General features: G+C 45.6%; 1 protein-coding gene across 2 annotated transcripts in view; it reads right to left on the reverse strand.

Moving 5' to 3' along the window:
• Window positions 1–15,541, reverse strand: part of PPP1R21 (protein phosphatase 1 regulatory subunit 21) — a 42,243-nt gene extending 26,702 nt beyond the window's left edge. The window contains exons 1-7 of one of the 2 annotated variants that reach the window (XM_079968611.1): window positions 15,380–15,541; window positions 10,973–11,041; window positions 8,535–8,681; window positions 6,399–6,497; window positions 2,134–2,298; window positions 1,718–1,776; window positions 920–1,014 (exon numbers count right to left, since the gene is read on the reverse strand). In XM_079968611.1, the coding sequence (XP_079824737.1) occupies window positions 920–1,014; window positions 1,718–1,776; window positions 2,134–2,298; window positions 6,399–6,497; window positions 8,535–8,681; window positions 10,973–11,041; window positions 15,380–15,439 (694 nt within the window). In that variant the 5' untranslated portion in view covers window positions 15,440–15,541. Of the gene's footprint in view, window positions 1–919; window positions 1,015–1,717; window positions 1,777–2,133; window positions 2,299–6,398; window positions 6,501–8,534; window positions 8,682–10,972; window positions 11,042–15,379 lie in introns of both variants that reach the window. The other variant, XM_079968610.1, reaches the window with a different exon arrangement.
• Window positions 15,542–18,879: the final 3,338 nt, after the last annotated feature.

Raw genomic sequence — 18,879 nt, forward strand, 5'->3', positions numbered from 1 at the left:
AACCGCGCAGAGAGTCTACCTCTCTCTGGGATGTCTCCAGCCTCTCCCATTCATTTATATGCTGTCATAAACAGGAATACAACAAAGCAGTGGCTAACACAAAGCTGGGAAGTACAGGGAAGACCATGTATTGCCGGCCTGTGTCTTTAGAGGGTATGTAGAAAGTGATGAGTCTTAGGTTCCAAATGCCCCTGCAATGGATGGTTTCAGCTATTCAAGCAAGCCGCAGAGGATAAACAAGTGGCTCAGGACTTTTCTCTGATGTGCCACCTGGATCTGCATCTCTTGGCATGGGAGGGGGACAGGAACAAGCCTTTACTTTTAATGTTAATGAAGGAATAATAAAGAAGAGAGACAAGCCCCATTCAGTGGCTCATTCTGTGGCCAGCAATTGTTTGATTACCCCCAGCTACCCTGCCCTAACATCAATTTCCACTGCATCATCCCTCATGTGATTGTATGTAGAATGCTATGGCATTTCCAGAAGACTATGCATGAGAGAGACAATCTGTTACTAGGAACACAGGGCAGCTGCCAAAAAAGGGCAGCTTATCTGTCGCCTTGCCCTTCCCATCACTTAACAGGTACCTGTACCTGTCTTGGTGCAATTACTGCAAACATTTCACTACCCCTGTTCCAAATTTGTTGGCATAGGCAGAAAATTTGTGTAATTGCATCCATACATTGGTTGAGTTGTAATACATACTACAGAAACGGAGATGGAAATTTAACACAGCACTGCCATTTTCAGTGGCAGCCTGTGTGCCTTATCAAGCAAAATTCCAGCCAAAGTCTGGTTGCTGACTGGGCAAAACTAAGTTCAATTATTTTTGATGAATTGGGATGGGGAAATCTCAGCTTTTCAGTTTTCTATAGTTTCTTTTTAGCACACAACCAAGGTAATCCATGCAGTACCTACTGGTATCATTGAAAGGAACTTTTTCACTGATGATGTTCAAGGACTCCCCCAGTCTGCTGCTCAAGTCTGCATGAAGGTGCTTTAACTGCTGCTGGCTGGGTGATAAAAAAATAAAACAACATTAACTATTGGGTTTTGGGATGCTTACTTGAAGCTGAAAAAACCAAATGCATACATTTCCCATGACGTTTCACCAGTTATGTCAGCTGATGATGGGCAGGTGAGTATGGGAAAAATCCTGATGAGCCAAACTGGTCCCCCTGGTAGGCAAAGATTTCCCCACCCTGGACCTATATATATATAAAAAGGTAAAACACCCGACAGTAAAGTCCAGTTGCAGATGACTCTGGAGCTGCAGCGCTCATCTCACTTTACTGGCCAAGGGAGCCGACGTTTATCTGCAGTTTTTCCGGGTCATGTGGCCAGCATAACTAAGCCGCTTCTGGCGAAACCAGAGCAACGCACAGAAACGCTGTTTACCTTCCCGCCACAACGGTACCTATTTATCTACTTGCACTTTGACGTGCTTTTGAACTGCTAGGTTGGCAGGAGCAGGGACCCAGCAACGGGAGCTCGCCCCATCGCGGAGATGCGAACCGCTGACCTTCCGATCAGCAATCCCAAGAGGCTCAGTGGTTTAGACCACAGCGCCACCTGCTTCCCGTATAAGGTTGCTCTTTATTCCCATGCCTATGCTAAGATGACAATGAAGCAATAATTGTTTTACAACACTATATGCCTCAATAAAATGGAACTCCTAATCACGTCTTTATTTTTTTAAAAAGTCAAGAGCATTACCATTCTTCTGTTCGAACCCTGCAGTCCTTGGCCTCTCTCTCTAGCGTTTGAGATTTGATCTAAAGGTAAGTAGGGAGAACAGAGCTGTCAATAGTTATTTGCACAACCAACTCCACACAGAGATTTTGAGTATGTCTTGTAACTTTAATGAACCACAGTTTATGAACCACAGTTCTGCCCCAAAGAGCACAGAAATCGCTGTTGAATGACAAGAACAATCAAACAAAAAATGAGTAGTTACCTCAGCACCAGGTAAAAAAAAATATAATTAAAACAGTCACTCAACCTGCAAATAAAACATTGATTGAAAAAGGAAGAATTTTCCCAGTCCCAAAGAGGCCAACAACATATGAGATGAATAGGCCTTGGTGGTCTCTGAGATCTAGGACAGGGGGACACACAGCTTTGATACTTACTTCTAACTTGGCTTTATCGCTTTGCAATTTCTCTATTGTGTCCATGTACTTCCGAGTGAGGCCATCCACCACGGCTTGGTGCTGCGCTGCCTCCATCTCCAAGACCTCCAGCTTGCTCCTCAGCTCAGTTTCCAAAAGATTGTGTTTCTCATTGGCTTCAAAGAACTGAAACAAGAAGGGAGAGTCTGATGTCACAGAGCATCACCCAGGGGAGGGCTGGCAGCTCAGATCCAAGGCTACACTGGAACAAGCACATGCCCCTAGGGCTGCAGCTCATAAGTAATTTCTGGCACCATTGTTTCCAGGAACGTCATAGGCTGAAAACTCTTACTTTGCCAAAGTGGTACACTTCTATTATACTGGTATTTTGGCTCTTGAACTGGAAAAAAACAAGAGAGGGCCAAAGTAGACGTGATGCAGGGAATTTGTGCTCAGATTCTCCTGTGGTTTTGTTTTTTATTAAGTTAATATAAGTGACCCTGACCAGGGAGGCGGGGAGAGAAAAAACAGATAAGGATGAAGGCATTAATAATCTCTCTGAAGATATATAAACATACGTATACCACTACACCCCTGCTGCTTATACCCACTTTTGTAAAAATCACAGGAGCTCCTAATCACAGATTATCTAATGCTGACATGACCCAATACTGAATCCTTCAAACACAGATGCTGAAAATTCACACAACTTTAATATCTGGTTTCTCACCTTCTTGGTCTTTTTTTTAAAAAACCTTTATCATTATTATTATTTTACCGTTCCACCCCCCAACAAGTATAACATTTGAGCACTTCCTCCACAACTACCAAAATCTCTAGCCTTGTCTGTCTTTGGAAGCTGGACAGGCACATACACTGAAAACATGGGGAAGCTCTGCTTCTGAATTAGCTCTCCTGCAGACAGGTAAAGTAGATTTTTAAAAAAATTATTTTTAATGAAGAAGTTTGAAATACCAGCAATTATTAGAACCAGTGCTAAAGAGGAGAAACAAATCACATTCAGCAAAAAATTAAAATTAAGAAATGTTTAATGTAAAGCGAGTGTCCACATGGTACTGGACATATAACGGGGAGAGCCAGATTCAAATTTGGTTCAACCATAAAGCTTTCTGGGCCAGTCACTACCTCACAGCCTTACAGCACAGGGTTGTTATAAAGAAAAAATGGGGATATACCCCTCAAAAATAGACATTCAGTAAATTTAAACAATGAGGTACTGAGATGGAGGGAGCAACAGCCATGCCCATTTTTTTTTTTTTTTACCTTAAGAGTTCCTAATGCATTTAAGTGCAAATACACATTTACACAAAAATAACTTTATGCACAGCAGCAAGAGAAGAGTTATCTGGCTCCACTGAGACCACAGGTGCTAATCTGCAGGGGAGAATTTAGCTTTAAGCTGAAAAAGGAGCAACTAAGAAAAAAAAACCTGCAGAAACAATTTGACCAGTCTGGAAATGAGAAAGAATGAAAGAAGCTGGTGTGTGAATGCAGTAAGCTTAAATGTGTATAGCTTTCTGAGCATTACATTTGGAGGTATTTTGGTTATTACTAGAGCATTTATGAGAAAGGAAAGGTAGTATGGCTAGTAAATGTGTCTAGTCAGGAAGACAGGGACCTATGCCTGGTGAAGGGGTCATGGCCATTGCAGATTACATAGGAACGGAAGCTGTCTTACAGAGTCAGACTATTGATCCACCTAGCTTAGAATTGTGTTTTGTGACTGGCAGGGGCTCTCCAGGGTTTCAGGCATGAGTTTTTCCCAGCCCTACCTGGAGACGTCGAGGATTTAACCTGGGACCTTTTGCATTCAAAGCAGGTGCTCTACCATTAAGCTATGTGTACAGCAAAGGCTGGTCAGCAAAGAAAAACTGAAAGATGATGTAGCCCAAGCATCTTTCTAGAAGACAGGAGACCAGCCAGCCACAGATCAATCTATGCATTATCCAAACAGCAGAGACACCAACAGATGCATTTAGGGCAAACGACTTCAGTAATGGAGTGAAAGCCACATGTTATACATGCCACTTGTTGGCAACTAGTTTTACCAGTGAGCCTCCCTGCCCTCAAGCCAACATTTCATCTCTACAAGGAATAGCCAGCAGCAAACAGCAGACTCTGGCACTCATCTCAAGCTTTTCCCTGGGAAGGAGGAACAGAGGATTCAGCTACTGCTTCCCTGATGGGAAGTTTTGCTTCTACACATGACTCTGGCTAAACCATTTTAAGCTGAGACATTCCTTCATCACCCTAGAATGTTCAGTCCACATTGAGTTCATGAGACATTGCATCCTGACCTGTTCATAGTGCTTGGTTGACCACATCTACGGATGAATTCTATATCAATCACTAGTAATAGTTTAATAAGGAGGTTTTCACGCCTGTCCAATTCTGTGTTCCCTTTCCCAACCTTTAACCTTCGCATTGTTTGCATTGTATTTGTGTTGACCAATCAGCAACAAGCACATATGTGGCAATGCTGTAATATTCAATAAAAGGGACTCCCTGAGACATGCTCGAGAGATGCCTCCCATATGACACTTGTCATTCGTCTGTCGTTTATTTCAACCCAACACTTCCCTCTCCTCACTTGAGCTGCTTTTGCTCAAAAAAGACACAAAAAGATGAAGAGACTATTCCATATGTACACCTTTTGTCTCTTTTCCCTCTGGCCTTCGAGTCCAGAAACTACTTGGGAAAAGGCAAGAGGGAAAGAGAAACGGGGACAAAACATTTCCTTGTAAAATTCTGAGGTTTTTGCTTTGTTTATACAATAGAGTAGTGTTATAATTGTTGTTAGTGAAATAAAATGGCAAAATAGCCCCACAGTCTTTCCTGCATCTCTTCCCTACCCTCCAAAGCAACAGAGAAATGTTTTATGACTCCAGAAGAGAGAGAGAGTTGATGACCGGGGAAGGTGTCTCCCCCCAGGTGAAGCACAATGGGCTTGAACTAGATCAGAAGTGTGGAATCTTTTTCAGCCAGAGGGTCACATTCTCTTCTGAGAAGGACCTCAGGCAAACATGGGCAGAGCAATGAATGTAAATTTTCACCTTGGAACAGTAGGCTAGTTTCTGCACACGCTCCTCTCTCTCTGTTCTCCACCCAGGCAAGCAAGAGTCACTGTCAGAGTTCGAGAGCACACAAAAGTGCTGGAGGTGGGTGTAAAGCAGAGTCAGGGAGGAGGGGGGCCTCGGGAGTCCAGGGGGGCAGACAGAGAGGCTTGGAGATCCATACATAGCCTCTGGGCCTCAGATTTCTCACCCCTACATTAGAGAATGGGACATGGGTGGCGCTGTGGGTTAAACCACTGAGCCTAGGACTTGCCGATCAGAAGGTTGGCGGTTGAATCCCCACAACAGGGTGAGCTCCCGTTGCTCGGTCCCTGCTCCTGCCAACCTAGCAGTTCAAAAGCACATCAAAGTGCAAGTAGATAAATAGGTACCACTCCGGCGGCAAGGTAAACGGCGTGCACTGCTCTGGTTCGCCAGAAGCGGCTTAGTCATGCTGGCCACATGATCCGGAAGCTGTACGCCGGCTCCCTCGGCCAATAAAGAGAGACGAGCGCCGCAACCCCAGAGTCGGTCACGACTGGACCTAATGTTCAGGGGTCCCTTTACCTTTACATTAGAGAATACTGGATCTGTTCTGATTCTATTATGTACCAAGTGTCTTGCATTCACTTAGTACAAATTTGGCATTTTTTTGGATTCAAAGAAAGCTGGGCATCTTGAAACAGACAAGTCAGGACACTGTAAGAAACAAAGTTCCAAAATGCAGAACTGGCACAAGGCAGATGGGTCATTCTGTTGTTTAATGTTTCCTAGAAGTTATACATTTCTAGAGAGCACTGCTCCTTGTGGACTACCAGAGTTCATGGGCACAAACTGAAGTATTTCAAAACACAGCAGAGTCACTGAACAAATTGGCCAATCTTACCTAAAAGACAGCCTTTAATGATTTGTTCTAAAAGTCTTACCCACCAGGGCTGCTAACCTTTTTTGGTGGACACCTTTTCCAAACTGGATAAACTATTGTGGGCAACACACACACATACACAAACACCATAACCAAGTCCATGCAACCTTTTTTATTTGCTACAAGATGTTTCTTTCATGCCTAATTTTAGGGAGGGGGCAGACTCCTGTGAGTGCCAGAGAAGGCCTCTGTGGGCACATGGGCATCACAATGGCACCCCCTCCTGTACAAGTTGCCATGGAATTTAAATAGCCATAGAATATATTGTGTACTACCAAATTACACACCTGAATATGCAGCCGCTCGTTCTCTTCTATTTTCTTCTGAAGGTCTTCATCAAATACGTTTTTCTGTTCTTGGCTTAACTGGGATGCGGGTTCACCGGTCTTCTAAGAGAAAGCAAAAGCATTCCTGCTTACTGAATGTACTTAAAGACTACTCTATAATCATAGCTCCTGTGGATAGTTAGTACAGCAAAATATTGGAACTGCTTACAGTTTTCATACATGGGATTTCTTTAGAGTTACTATAGAATGGACTAGAGAGTGAGTTTTCAACTTGGGACTTCCTGATCTGTAGCTCAGCTCCTTAGTCATTGACATTAGCTCTTCCCTGAATAGGTTAGGCTAGGTATGGAGAACTTTTGGCCCTCCAGATGTTGCTGGACAACAGCTCCCAGCAGCCCCAGCAAGCATGGCCAAAGTTGGGAGTTGTAATTGAGCAACATCTGGAGGGCCACAGTTTCATGGAAGCAGTGAGCAACATGGACTCCTGAACCCAGAGCTCCTAGTTCCAGTTCTCTATGGCAGCACATCAACCTCTGAGGGCACCCCACTCTCCTAACTTTCCCTTTATCTATTTTGCTGTCTGCCCAGAAGGCCGTAATTTTGCGCAATTTCTCACTTCCTCAATTGTACAACGGAGAGAATGCGGGCAATGCTTGGCTTGCTTCCTCCTCTTGCTTTTATTGAAGATCCTGCACCACGGGTTCTATAAAATGTGCTAGTCATAACGATTTAATGAGAAGCAGGAAACGAGCAACGAACTGGCTTCAACTAATCTGGCAACATCTGCTTTCAGAGATTGCATTAAATGGCAAGAAGGCACATTACGCAGTTTAGTTGCTCAAGCTAAGGGGGTCCAGTCCTGGGCACTACCCAGATAAGTGCCTGGGAATCAAGCATAATATGGTACTCAGGGTTCCTCAGAGGAAGGGCATGGTATAATTGTAATAAATAACCAGTCCATTTTTGTTGTTGTTGTTGTTTAGTCATTTAGTCGTGTCCGACTCTTTGTGACCCCATGGACTAGAACATGCCAGGCACGCCTGTATTCCACAAGACACTCCTTCATGGATGACTGCCTTGCCGTGGCGAAGGGGCTTGAATAACTCAGAGAAGCTATGAGTTATGCTGTGCAGGGCCACCCAAAATGGACAGGTCATAGTGGAGAGTTTTGACTAAACGTGATCCACCTGGAGCAGGAACTGGCAAGCCACTCCAGTATCACTGCCAAGAAAACTCCATGGACAAAGTCCATTTTAGGACACATCAAATACTAAAATAGTGACAGAGAGAGAAGGGGGGTGGGGGTGGAATCAGATAATACAGCTGGAAAGAAACCTCTTAGACAGCAACCAAATGCACAATTACCTTGGAGCAATACCCAAAAAGCACAGTGGGGCTACCTTCAGAGTAAATATGCATTAAGATTGCATTATCAGTATCTAACAGGAAGAGCAGAGAAGACCAAGCAGTAACCGGGAATGCCAAACAGGGCAGACACCAGAGGCACCTGCTGAGGCCTAAATTTCAGCAGGGAGCCCAGTGTTCAGAGTCCCTTGAATCTGACCATGGCAGCTCACTTGCTTATCTTCCTTCTCCTTCTGGCCTCAAGAGGATAAGGGAGAAAAGGGTGATGATAGTGAGGAGGAGCATCAGCTGTTGCCACCTGTTTACTTGTCAGCTCTTTGCCTGGGAAAGCCTGCTTTCAAGAAACACTTCCTAGGTGACCTTGGACCAGCCACTTCAGCCTAGTGCCCCAAAAGAAACTGATATATTCACAAAGCAATCCTACCCATATTTACAGTTTGTGCAATGGTGCTTACTCTAGCCTCAATAATAGACTTCTATGAGCCAACAGAACACATTCATAGAAGAGGTTCCCCACTGCCCCTCTGCATGAGTCATTCCTCTGCCTTGCCCTCCTTCAAACTAGCCCTCCAACTGCTGGAGGTGGGTAATTCTGCCATGTCACACGGCCGGCCATGCTCCCTGACCCAAAAAACAGCTCATGAAGAAACTTATTTTCGGATCCAAGAGCAAAGCCTAATACTTCAGGAGGTTATATCTCAACCAACAGAAGGCTGGGAAAATGCTGCTTCACAGAAATACTTGCACAGGTTGATTCAGCTAGGTACCCACCTTGTTCTTCTTGCCTTTAGATTCACTTAGGACAAGTTCATCCTGAAGCAGCTCTACCCTCTTTGCTAGCTGTTGGTTTCGAAAGGTCAGACTGTCCATTTCCTGCTGCAGCTTTCTAAGCGACTGGTCCTTCATTTTCAATTGTTCCTACATTTGGGGGAAGCAGTTTTATCACAATAGATTCCGACAAGATTTTCTTTTTCCTTCTTTTTTACAAAGCAGGAAGCTGTCCTAATTTTTTAAAGAAAGAACACTTCCCATCCCCTGTCTTTACAGAGCATCCAATCCACAGTGCACTTTCTCCACCCACCAGGAAAAGACAGAAGGGGATCTGTGAGATCTTTAAATGCTAATCAATTCCTTTCTGAGCTTTAACTACCCTACTGCACCAAGAATAGTAAAAGCAAATTCTTATTTACTCCTTCCATATAAATCTGTAGACCGTATACAGGGAAGCGATTACACACTGTGTTATGGGTTGGGAGAGGCATAGCAGATGCTATCTTCCTTAGAAATACTGGAATAAAAAACTGAAATTCTGAAATGAAAACCCAGCATAAGACTAGTTTAAAAGAAAAGTAAAGGCATTTAAATTCTTAACTAGTAGCATCTATTTTAAGCAACCTTAGGTATTTTGCTATTGCTATTTTAAGCAACTCAGAGGTAGGGCAACTGCCTTGCATGCAGAAGGTCCAAGGTTCAAATTCTTGGTGTCCTCATGTAAAGTTGGGGAAAGCTCCCATCTGAAACATCTGAAACTAGATGAACTAATGGCTTGACGTATAAAGGAAATTCCTATGTTTCTAAGTTCCTATGCTTGCTCTTGAGATTTTCCCAACCCTGTTAATCTGCTATTCAAAATAAAAGCAATCTTTTGGATACACATGTTGATTCTGGCTGTACCACATATACACATTCAACCAGGCTGGAAGTACTGCAGGAGAGTTAGGCAGATGTCATTTTTTTTCCAGCCCCTCTGTGCAGCTTTCCTGCACAGCTTCAGAGAGGGAGGAACGTAAACCACTTTACGAAAACCAGGTGGCAAATTATTTATCCACCCTTATAGCAGCAAGAGAGAGGAAGAAATGAAGAACTATGAGGATTGAATTCATTTCGTTCCTTATTCATATACTTATTGGATTGATACCGGCCTTTCCAGCAGCACTTTCAAGGAAGCTAAAAACATTACCATTGCACAAGCCAGTTACAGTAATTTGGTAGAAAATCATAACAAAGAGTGATCTCCAACAAAGCAATTCCATTAGTGCAGGGGATTCCGTTTGCACAACTTCCACTCCTGGCACGATCTGCCCAAATCTGTTCTGCAGGGTTGGGGAGACGCCCAGAACAGATTTAGGGCACAGATAGAGAAAGAGGAGAGGCAGGAATTTCTATTGCACAGCCAAAAGTCCTGGCGCTAATAGAACTACTTCAGTGAGTATCACCCAGACAAAAGAAATCGTATGATGATTCTTGAAGTAAACTTGGAGAACAGAATCTGGCAACTCCCTTGGGTGCTGTCAGTTAAGAGTTATGCCAGGGGTCTGCAACCCGCGGCTCCGGAGCCGCATGTGGCTCTTTTACACCTTTGCCGCGGCTCCGGGGCGGATACTAGTGAGGGGAGGAGGCGCATTGTGCGCCCCGACACTCCCCACTGTGGCGGGCGCTGTACTGGCTGTGACGTCGCATGGGGGCGGTGCGTGCGTTAGTCACGCACCGTCCCGACGTCACCTTCCCGCCCGCCCACCTGCTACATTGTAAGGGGCATGTACGCTGGTCACTGCATTGAAAGGGGGCATGTACGCTGGTCACTGTTTTGAAGGGGAGTGAAGAACGCACACACACAAAAAGGTAACTTGTTAATTTAACGTTTATTTCTATGAGGAGGAGTAATTCTGAGGGGTCAAACAAAGAAATAATAAAAAAGTGACAAAAAAGTTATTTTTATAATGATGAGTTTTGCGGCTCCCAGTTTTTTTTTCTTCGGAAACGGGTCCAAGTGGCTCTTTTTGTCTTAAAGGTTGCAGACCCCTGAGTTATGCTGATAACAGCCCTGGAAAGCAGAATGTGGGATTCTGCCCCTCCCTCTGCTGCTGACAGCTAGTGGTCCTCTCTCCAGTAGCAGTAGTGGTGGAAAACAGAAGGCTGGCTCTCATTGGCCTCACCCTCACTTGCCAGCTGTCTTCTGCAGAAGCAGCAGCAACAGATCTCTGTAAGATTCTATCAATACATGCTGTGGTGTGTGTTCTTCAAATATCCAAGAGATGTTTGACACCTTAAATGTCAACAAAAAACAGCCTGGCCCTTGAATGTATGCGTGACATGGAGCTGGTGCCAACCCTGTACAAACAAGGCAGATCTGCACAGAACTGTGTATGTAAGCAAGCAGTAAATGTCAGAATCAAGCTCATTTTCACTTCATTGTTTTAAAAGCATACCTTCAGTGATGCTGAATTTGCTTGCTCATCCACCACACCCTTTTTCAGTACATGGTTCTGAGCTCGAAGCTGCAAAAGAGAGACAATGAGAAATCATTAACTCAATGATGAAGCAATGAGGTTGCATCGAGCTGATCATTAGCCACCTGCAAAATCTTGCCTTTCTCTAGGAAAATAAGCAGCACACTCAAAGGACCACAGAAAAAGCATAAATGTCATTTGTAAGCTCATAATATAGAATCTAAATTAAATTTTAGACTTGGGCAGGTCAATTTAGCCACCTAATTTTTTCAAGATGCGAAGGGCATCGCCAAGCTGAAACACAGAACTTCCAGTGCAAATCTGATTGTGGTTGCTAAAGTACTTTTAGCTACAAAAGGTCTGGAGATATTGGCTCCATGGAGAATTTGATGGCATTGGTTCACAGTGTGTCTCAGTAGCCCAGTGATTTTTGAAGTAGAAGAATCTGGAGCTTTGCGGGTCTATTGGACTCAGAAGTGACACCACCACAGAATGGTCTGCAAACTATTTACCAGGGAAGGTCTCCATCTCAGTAGCAGAACACATGCTCTGCTGCAGAAGGTCCTAGGTTCAACCCCTGACATCCCCAGGTGGGGCTGGGCAAGTTTCTCTGCCTGAAACCGTGAAGAGCCTTTAGCAGTGAGGGTAGACAAAACTGAGCTAGACCGACGGGTGATCTGACTTGGAATCGGTCACTTCAGTTGCCTATCAATGGTTCCAAATTCCCAATTAGATGGATAGTAATAAGTATGGCTCCCTGAAAAATATATTGCCTCCTGCAGCTGGTCTTTCTCTTCAATATGAAGGTGCAGGGGAATGTTGTGTGGGCTGTGTTCTAAGGTCACATGCAACTATCACAAAATGCAACAGGCCTGGGCATTGACACACATGGCGCTGACCCGAAAACTAGAAAATGCCCCTAGAATCCCCATCAACACACAGCGTTCCTCAGCAGACATTCAGGAGTTACTCGTCAATGAAGCTGATGTAGGAAACATTCAATGGCAGCAGTACACGACACTTGCAATGTTTCATTTAAATTACAGTTTTAAAAATCATACCAAACTTAAAACAGACTGTCCTTGCTCTTCAAAAAAGTCAAACATTTTCTTTTTGGGGGATGGTGGCTGAAAGAGTCCAAATTCCATTTCAACCTTTTCAGAATGGAAGTGCGTTTGATAGCCGACTGGGCAGTGTTCCTTTGTGTGCATATTTACACGACTAGGAAAATGAATTTTAGTGCTTATTTTGATAAAATGTTAATGACACTGGTGAACAAGGCATTTAAACGACAAGTTACTTTCCCAGTTGACGTGGCATGCAAAATACACATTTTTAAGCCATTAACTGTTTTGTTTCATATTTTCACACTACAACACATAGTGGTGCTTCTTTATGTATAGCAGGCATGTCCAACAGGTCGATCACGATCTACTGGTCGATCGCGTGCGTGTCCCTGGTCAATTGCACCCATGCGGTCCTTACTGATCCCCCCAAAAAGCTCAACGTTAGGTCAGTACTCCCCTTAAAAAAGCTCAACAATTTATTCCTGACTATGACAATGGGTAGATCACAGCCAGTTTTTTTTATATACTGGGAGTAGATCACAGTCTCTTGGAAGTTGGACGAGCCTGATCTATAGGATTACCGGTGTATGTTTTGCTCCAAACAGGTTCATCTCTTCTGTTGGCATCCATCTTGGGAGACCATGCCTTTAGGGGTGAAATCAAACTCTTCTAACCCACGTTGTCTCTTACAGTGATATCTACCTATCATTGAATGGCCATAGTGGTCTCATGTACCTAGTAGTTAGGTATAGTACTCAGGATAGGGGTCTTGATTCAGGAAAACCTGAGCTCTCTTTTTTCATTAGGCACTGTTAGAATCACTGCCATTATCTCTTCCTCTTAGCTGTTGTAGATGGAAGCCTTATGGCAGAGCTTTCCAAACTGTGTCGAGATATGTAGGTATGTAATGTGAACATTCCTTGCGCTCCTCCTGGGGTTGGAAAGAAGGGGTTAGTTTAACCTCCGGTTTGCTAGCAAAACTGAGGTGCATGTCTAAAAAGTGTCACCAACATGAAAAGTTTGGAGAGCTCTGCCTTAAGGAATAAATCAGATGTGCTAGGGGAGTAGGGGGAAAAAGGGAAGACTGACTGAACATCTCACCAACACTAAAGACAAAAAATATGAAGGATAGCAATAATTCAGCAGCAATGTTAAAATAAAGAAAGAAAAAGTTGTATCTGGACAGGAGAATCAAGAGATCCACATTATCTATAGCTGGTAGCTCTCACTACCAAGGAGGGCATCACTATACTAATAAGAAACTATTATTCTTAAGTGTAAAGAAGCAACTTCAAGTTAGCCCTGTGTGCAGGGGACACTCTGTCTCAATATTAATAACAGAAGATGTTGAAAAGACAGGAAAAACAGATGGCACTTCAAAACTAGCACTAAGGAAGTATATATACTTCCTCATGACAAAGAATCTGTATCACTACCAAGAGAGACTGGTAGCAGGAAGTATCTTGGAACAAGTATTCATGTGTGTATGTGTGCATCTCCTGAGAAAATGAACTATGCAAGAATGTAGTGTACCGATAGTGCAGACCTGCTGCTGTGGAATTAACACACAAATGCTGGTGTCAGAATTAGAAGTCGTCAGTCATATTGTAAGAGGGAGATTGTTACAGCGAAGAGCTTCAGCATCAACCCCTTTAAAAAGTGTTAGTATCACAAATAAGACTTTTTAACACTTCAGTCAATGAAAATTTACATCATAAAAGCTAGTTAGATTTTAAGATGCTACTAAGCTTTTAAAATGCTTTTTATTGATATTTTTAATATACAAGGGCTAGCTAAGCACACCCATGCATATGAAAGTGCCTAAGGATACAGTAATCACTTTGTTGTTTTTTTGCAGGACAAGCAACTGCTTTGTAAAAGGCAACAGCCCCAGCACTGTATCAGCACTAAGGGCTGGTATGGACAGCTCCTGCATTAATATTCCCTAAGTACACAAAACAGAAAACAACAGCCACCATCATAGTGAATGCAAGAAAGCAGCTGTGCAGAAAGTATACTCTTTATTCAGCATCTAGCTGTCGCCCTGCAAGGAATGCAAAGATCTTAGGAGCCCATCTAACCCAGCATCTTATTCTCACAGCGCTTATGGAAAATCCACAGGCAGGACCCGAGTGCAACAGTGCTCTGCTCAGTTGCGATTTTCAGCACCTGCTTTTAAGAAACAAACTCGCCTCCAACAGTGAAGACAAAACATAGCTTTTGTGGCTAGTGGCTATTGACAGCCATATCCTCATCTCTGAAAAAAGAGGGGGAGGTATGTGTATCTGCCATTCCCCCTACACTCTCCCTTCTGCCCTGGGTTAGACATTGGGATGGGCAAGTACCAACAGGCTGGATTTGATCCAGGAACGCTTAACTGCTGACCCCTGGCTCCCCACACCATGCCGATTTGCAGGTACAGTCATACCTTGGGTTACAGACCCTTCAGGTTGCGTTTTTTCGGGTTACAGATGCGCCGAAACCTGGAAGTACCAGAACGGGTTATTTCCGGGTTTCGGTGGTCGTGCATGCACAGAAGTGCTAAATCGCGCTTTGCGCATGCACAGAAGCACCAAATTGCAACCCGCCGTGCGCAGAGCACACAGTGCTGCAGGTTGCAAACATGCCTCCCGCACGGATCACCTTCGCAACCCAAGTATCCACTGTACACACTCAGGAACCTCTTATGCCCTTTTAAAATGGGGGGGGGCGGGTTGGAGGCATTTACTGGGTTGCTTTTATTTTATATTTTGTGGTTTTATACTATATTTTGATTTTGCTCTGTGAACTGCCCTGAGAACTCTGGGTATAGGGTGGTATATAAATTCAATAATAATAATAATAATAGCAACCTGCCATAGTATTTGCCCATCTAGCCCAGTACCGTCTACTACAATGTGCAGGAGCTCTCAAATACGAGCAGCTCCCGTTAATTAAAACCACCACCTGGAACTGCCAAGGATTGAAGCCTTCTGCACGCCAAGCATGTGCGCTGCAACTGAGCCTTGGCCCTTCACCCCCAAATAAACAATGACACAAGTCATCTCTTGTTGCCCGAGGTAGCTCAACACTTCCCACGGGAGGAGAGAGCTGTCATTCCGCGCCTGTCTCTGCCCGGCTGCAACAGGGCTGGGGCAGGGAGGAGGAAGCGGCGGACCCAGGGCGGAGGCGAGCGGGGTCCGCGAAAACTGACCCTGCGGGGCTCCCGTACCCTTGCGAGGGTCCCCTCAGTATGAAGGGAGCTGGGGCGGGGGCGTCGCTACGAGGCAGCCCCGCGAGGAGGCCTCCGCGTCGAGGGGGCGGCGGCGCGGCCCAATACCTTGGAATACTCCTGAGCCAGCTTCTGGTACTTCCCTTGCAGCTCGGCGGCCGCCGCCATGGCCGCTCACCGCAGGCGCGGCTGAGGGACGGGGAGACCCGCTATCCGGAGAGCCGCCCCGCCGCTCAGCCCACAGCGGGAGACGCACTTCCGGGTTCGGGCGGAGCTGGCGCGCTGACGTCACCGCGCAGCCTCGGCCCGGCACCCGCCGGTCCGCCATCTTGGATCCCCTATCCGACCAGCTGCGGTTGAAAAGGGGAAAAAGGGAGCGGGTCGGGAGGGGGGAAGTAGGCGACGTGAAATTGCCCCTGCCGCAGTAGGCACTGCCGGGTGAGGGGAGCGGGGCTTGAACCATAAACGGCCGCTGCCCGTTTTCTCGTGGACGGCGGCCGGCCAACGGAAGTCGGGGCGGAACATGTGATTGCGGGCGCCCTCTGCGCGCGTGCGCGCGCCGCTACCGTCGCCATGGTAACCGGCGCCCTGGTCGCCGTGCGCGGGGCGTCTTCTACGGCGGTTCGGCTCAGTGGCTACGGGGTCTCCCCCACGGGCCGCGGCTATGGACGACGCCTCCCAGAATGCAGCGGGGCGGCGTTGCCATGGCAGCCGTAGATCCTTTTCCCAGGGCTGGGAACACAAAAGGCCGGAGCTGGGGCTTCGCTGGCTGGGCTGATGCCTGGAGGGGAGGCCCTTTTCTCCACGGGCTTAGGCTGCGAGCGACCCTTGAATTTGGCGGGCCTTGCTTCCCAGCAGGGAGGGTCAGGATCGCACTGCTGAGCTGACTTGGGGAAGAAAACCTGTCGCACCAAGTAGCCTCTCCATAGGGTTGCACTGTGGGCATCTGGAGAGGACACAAACCATAGAATCCTATGGAAGGGACCCCTGAGGGTCATCTAGCCCAACCCCCTGGAATGCCGGCATAGGCAGCTGCCCCATATGGGAATTGAACCTGCATCCTTGGTCATTATCAGCACCAGGCTCTAACCGACTGAGCTATCCAGGCACTTGAGGAGTCTTCACTCCTGAACACAGCATTATGGAGGACAAAGTGGTTTAGGTGGCCCTGGCCAAAGTGATGGCCAACATTTTGGGCGGATGAGGCAAATGCAGTGAGGTGAAGGTCGCCAGTGCCTACCCGCTATTCTCCTTGCATTGTTTGAGGCAGCAGCATACCTCTGAATGCCAGTTCCTGAGAACGGCAGGGCTGCTATTCTTATTTAAAACGTTTACATACTACCATTTCTTCCAAAAAAAGCTCAAGGTGGTGTACAATGTGATGACCCTTGGGGTCCCTTCCAACAACCTTGTGAGGTAGGTTGCGTTGGTGGCTGGCCTAAGATAATAATAATAATAATAATAATAATGATGATAATTTATACTCTGCCCTCCCCGGCCAGGGCTGGGCTCAAGGCAGCTAACCCCAAATATAAATTACAATAAAATGTAATAGAAAAAAAACAGTTAATTAAAATACAGCTTAAAATGCAGCCTCATTTTAGTAGCAGCCCATAAATCAAGACCATAAAGGGAGGAAACATCAGATATTCACCCAACCCAGCTATCCAAGCTGGTCCTACATGGGCCAGCAAAAAAGCCCAGGGAAAATTTATATACCAAATCCCATATAAGGGGTCAGACGTGAGTCCAAACCAAAGGCCAGGTGGAACAGCTCTGTCTTGCAAGCCCTGCGGAAAGATGTCAAGTCCCGCAGGGCCCTGGTCTCTTGTGACAGAGCGTTCTACCAAATCGGGGCCAGTGTTGAAAAGGCCCTGGTCCTAGTTGAGACCAATCTAACCTTCTTGAAGCTCAGGACCTCCAAAGTGTTATTTATGGACCTTTAAGGTTCTCCACAGGGCATACCCAGTGAGTTTCATGGCCAAGTGGGGATTCGAATCCTGGTCTCTCCGTTCATAGTCCCAATGCTAACTCAGTGGTTCTCAAGCTCTTTGCTCTGGACCACATTTTCAGAATAATAATTTGCTCACTCCACACTGAATTTGTAATTGATAAAAAATACATTGGAAAACAAAAAGAAAACTCCTAGCAGTGGTTGATTTATAACGTAGACAACTACTTTTTAATATGATAATGGGGCAACCAGAAAGTATAAAACAAAAGAAAAATGAATCATTCCCAAGATATAAATGAGCCTTGTTACTTATGTACCTTAAATATGTGTACAAACTCAATGAGTGAGCTTGCTTTCGCTGGGTGATCTTATTTATAGTAGGTCCAATCAAAACACTCAAATTAGACCTATGCAAATAAGCCTTTCTCTTCTGATCTTTAATTTTTTCAGAAAATAAATTCTGCAAATAATAATAAAATATTATACTACACTACACTTAAATGTTTAAATATTTCTTTGATTGCCCTTGAATCTTCCTGCCACACTGGCCATCCTCTTTGCACAACAGTGTGGTGCACCACTGCTCTAACCATTACACCACACTGGCTCTGCTTTCAGGCTTCCCACAGTGGTTATCTGCTTGGCCACTGCGAGAAAACCAGGATGCTGGACCAGGTAGTCCTTTGGCTGGATCCAGGACCAGGAGGGCTCTTCTGATATGGGTGGTCTCCCAATGACCACCCTGCAATTGGCAGACAACGAAGGCTGTGGCAAACAGGCCCGGGAATAGCAGGGACTGCCAGGGCCCAATGACCTGCCCAAGGGTACCAGGTGCTAATACCTGCCGTGCAGTTACCTGTCATTGGAAGTGAGGTGGGTGGTGCCCTGGGACAATCATTTTCGGATGTGGCACCCCAAGTTCCTAATGATTCCCCCAGGAAGGCTTGCGTGGCATTGTGCTTGATGCCATTTTGGCACCAGGTGAAAAACGTTTCAGTTGCTTGGGACTTTAGATCTTTTAATCCTGTTTCATGGTGGTTGTTTCTTTTGAATATAATTTCAGTGCTGACATCTGAGCTGCACTACTGTTTTATTGCCTAACTTAGAAGCCTCACTACTCCAGCAGAATGCCAAGTACAACAGTGGTACGGAGACAGAGTATGCGGTAGGGGCAACAGTGGTGTAAACCAAAGTATTGTTGTTTGTTGTTTAGTCGTTTAGTCGTGTCCGACTCTTCGTGACCCCATGGACCAGAGAACGCCAGGCACTCCTGTCCTCCACTGCCCCCCGCAGCTTGGTCAGACTCATGCTGGTAACCTCGAAAACACTATCCAACCATCTCGTCCTCTGTCGCCCCCTTCTCCTTGTGCCCTCCATCTTTCCCAACATCAGGGTCTTCTCCAGGGAGTCTTCTCTTCTCATGAGGTGGCCAAAGTACTGGAGCCTCAGCTTCACAATCTGTCCTTCCAGTGAGCACTCAGGGCTGATTCCCTTCAGAATGGAAAGGTTTGATCTTCTTGCAGTCCATGGGACTCTCAAGAGTCTCCTCCAGCACCATAATTCAAAAGCATCAATTCTTCGGCGATCAGCCTTCTTAATGGTCCAGCTCTCACTTCCATACATCACTACTGGGAAAACCATAGCTTTAACTATA

This window comes from Podarcis cretensis (genome assembly GCF_951804945.1).
Source record: "Podarcis cretensis genome assembly, chromosome: 3".
In the NCBI taxonomy this organism is placed as follows: Eukaryota; Metazoa; Chordata; class Lepidosauria; order Squamata; family Lacertidae; genus Podarcis; species Podarcis cretensis.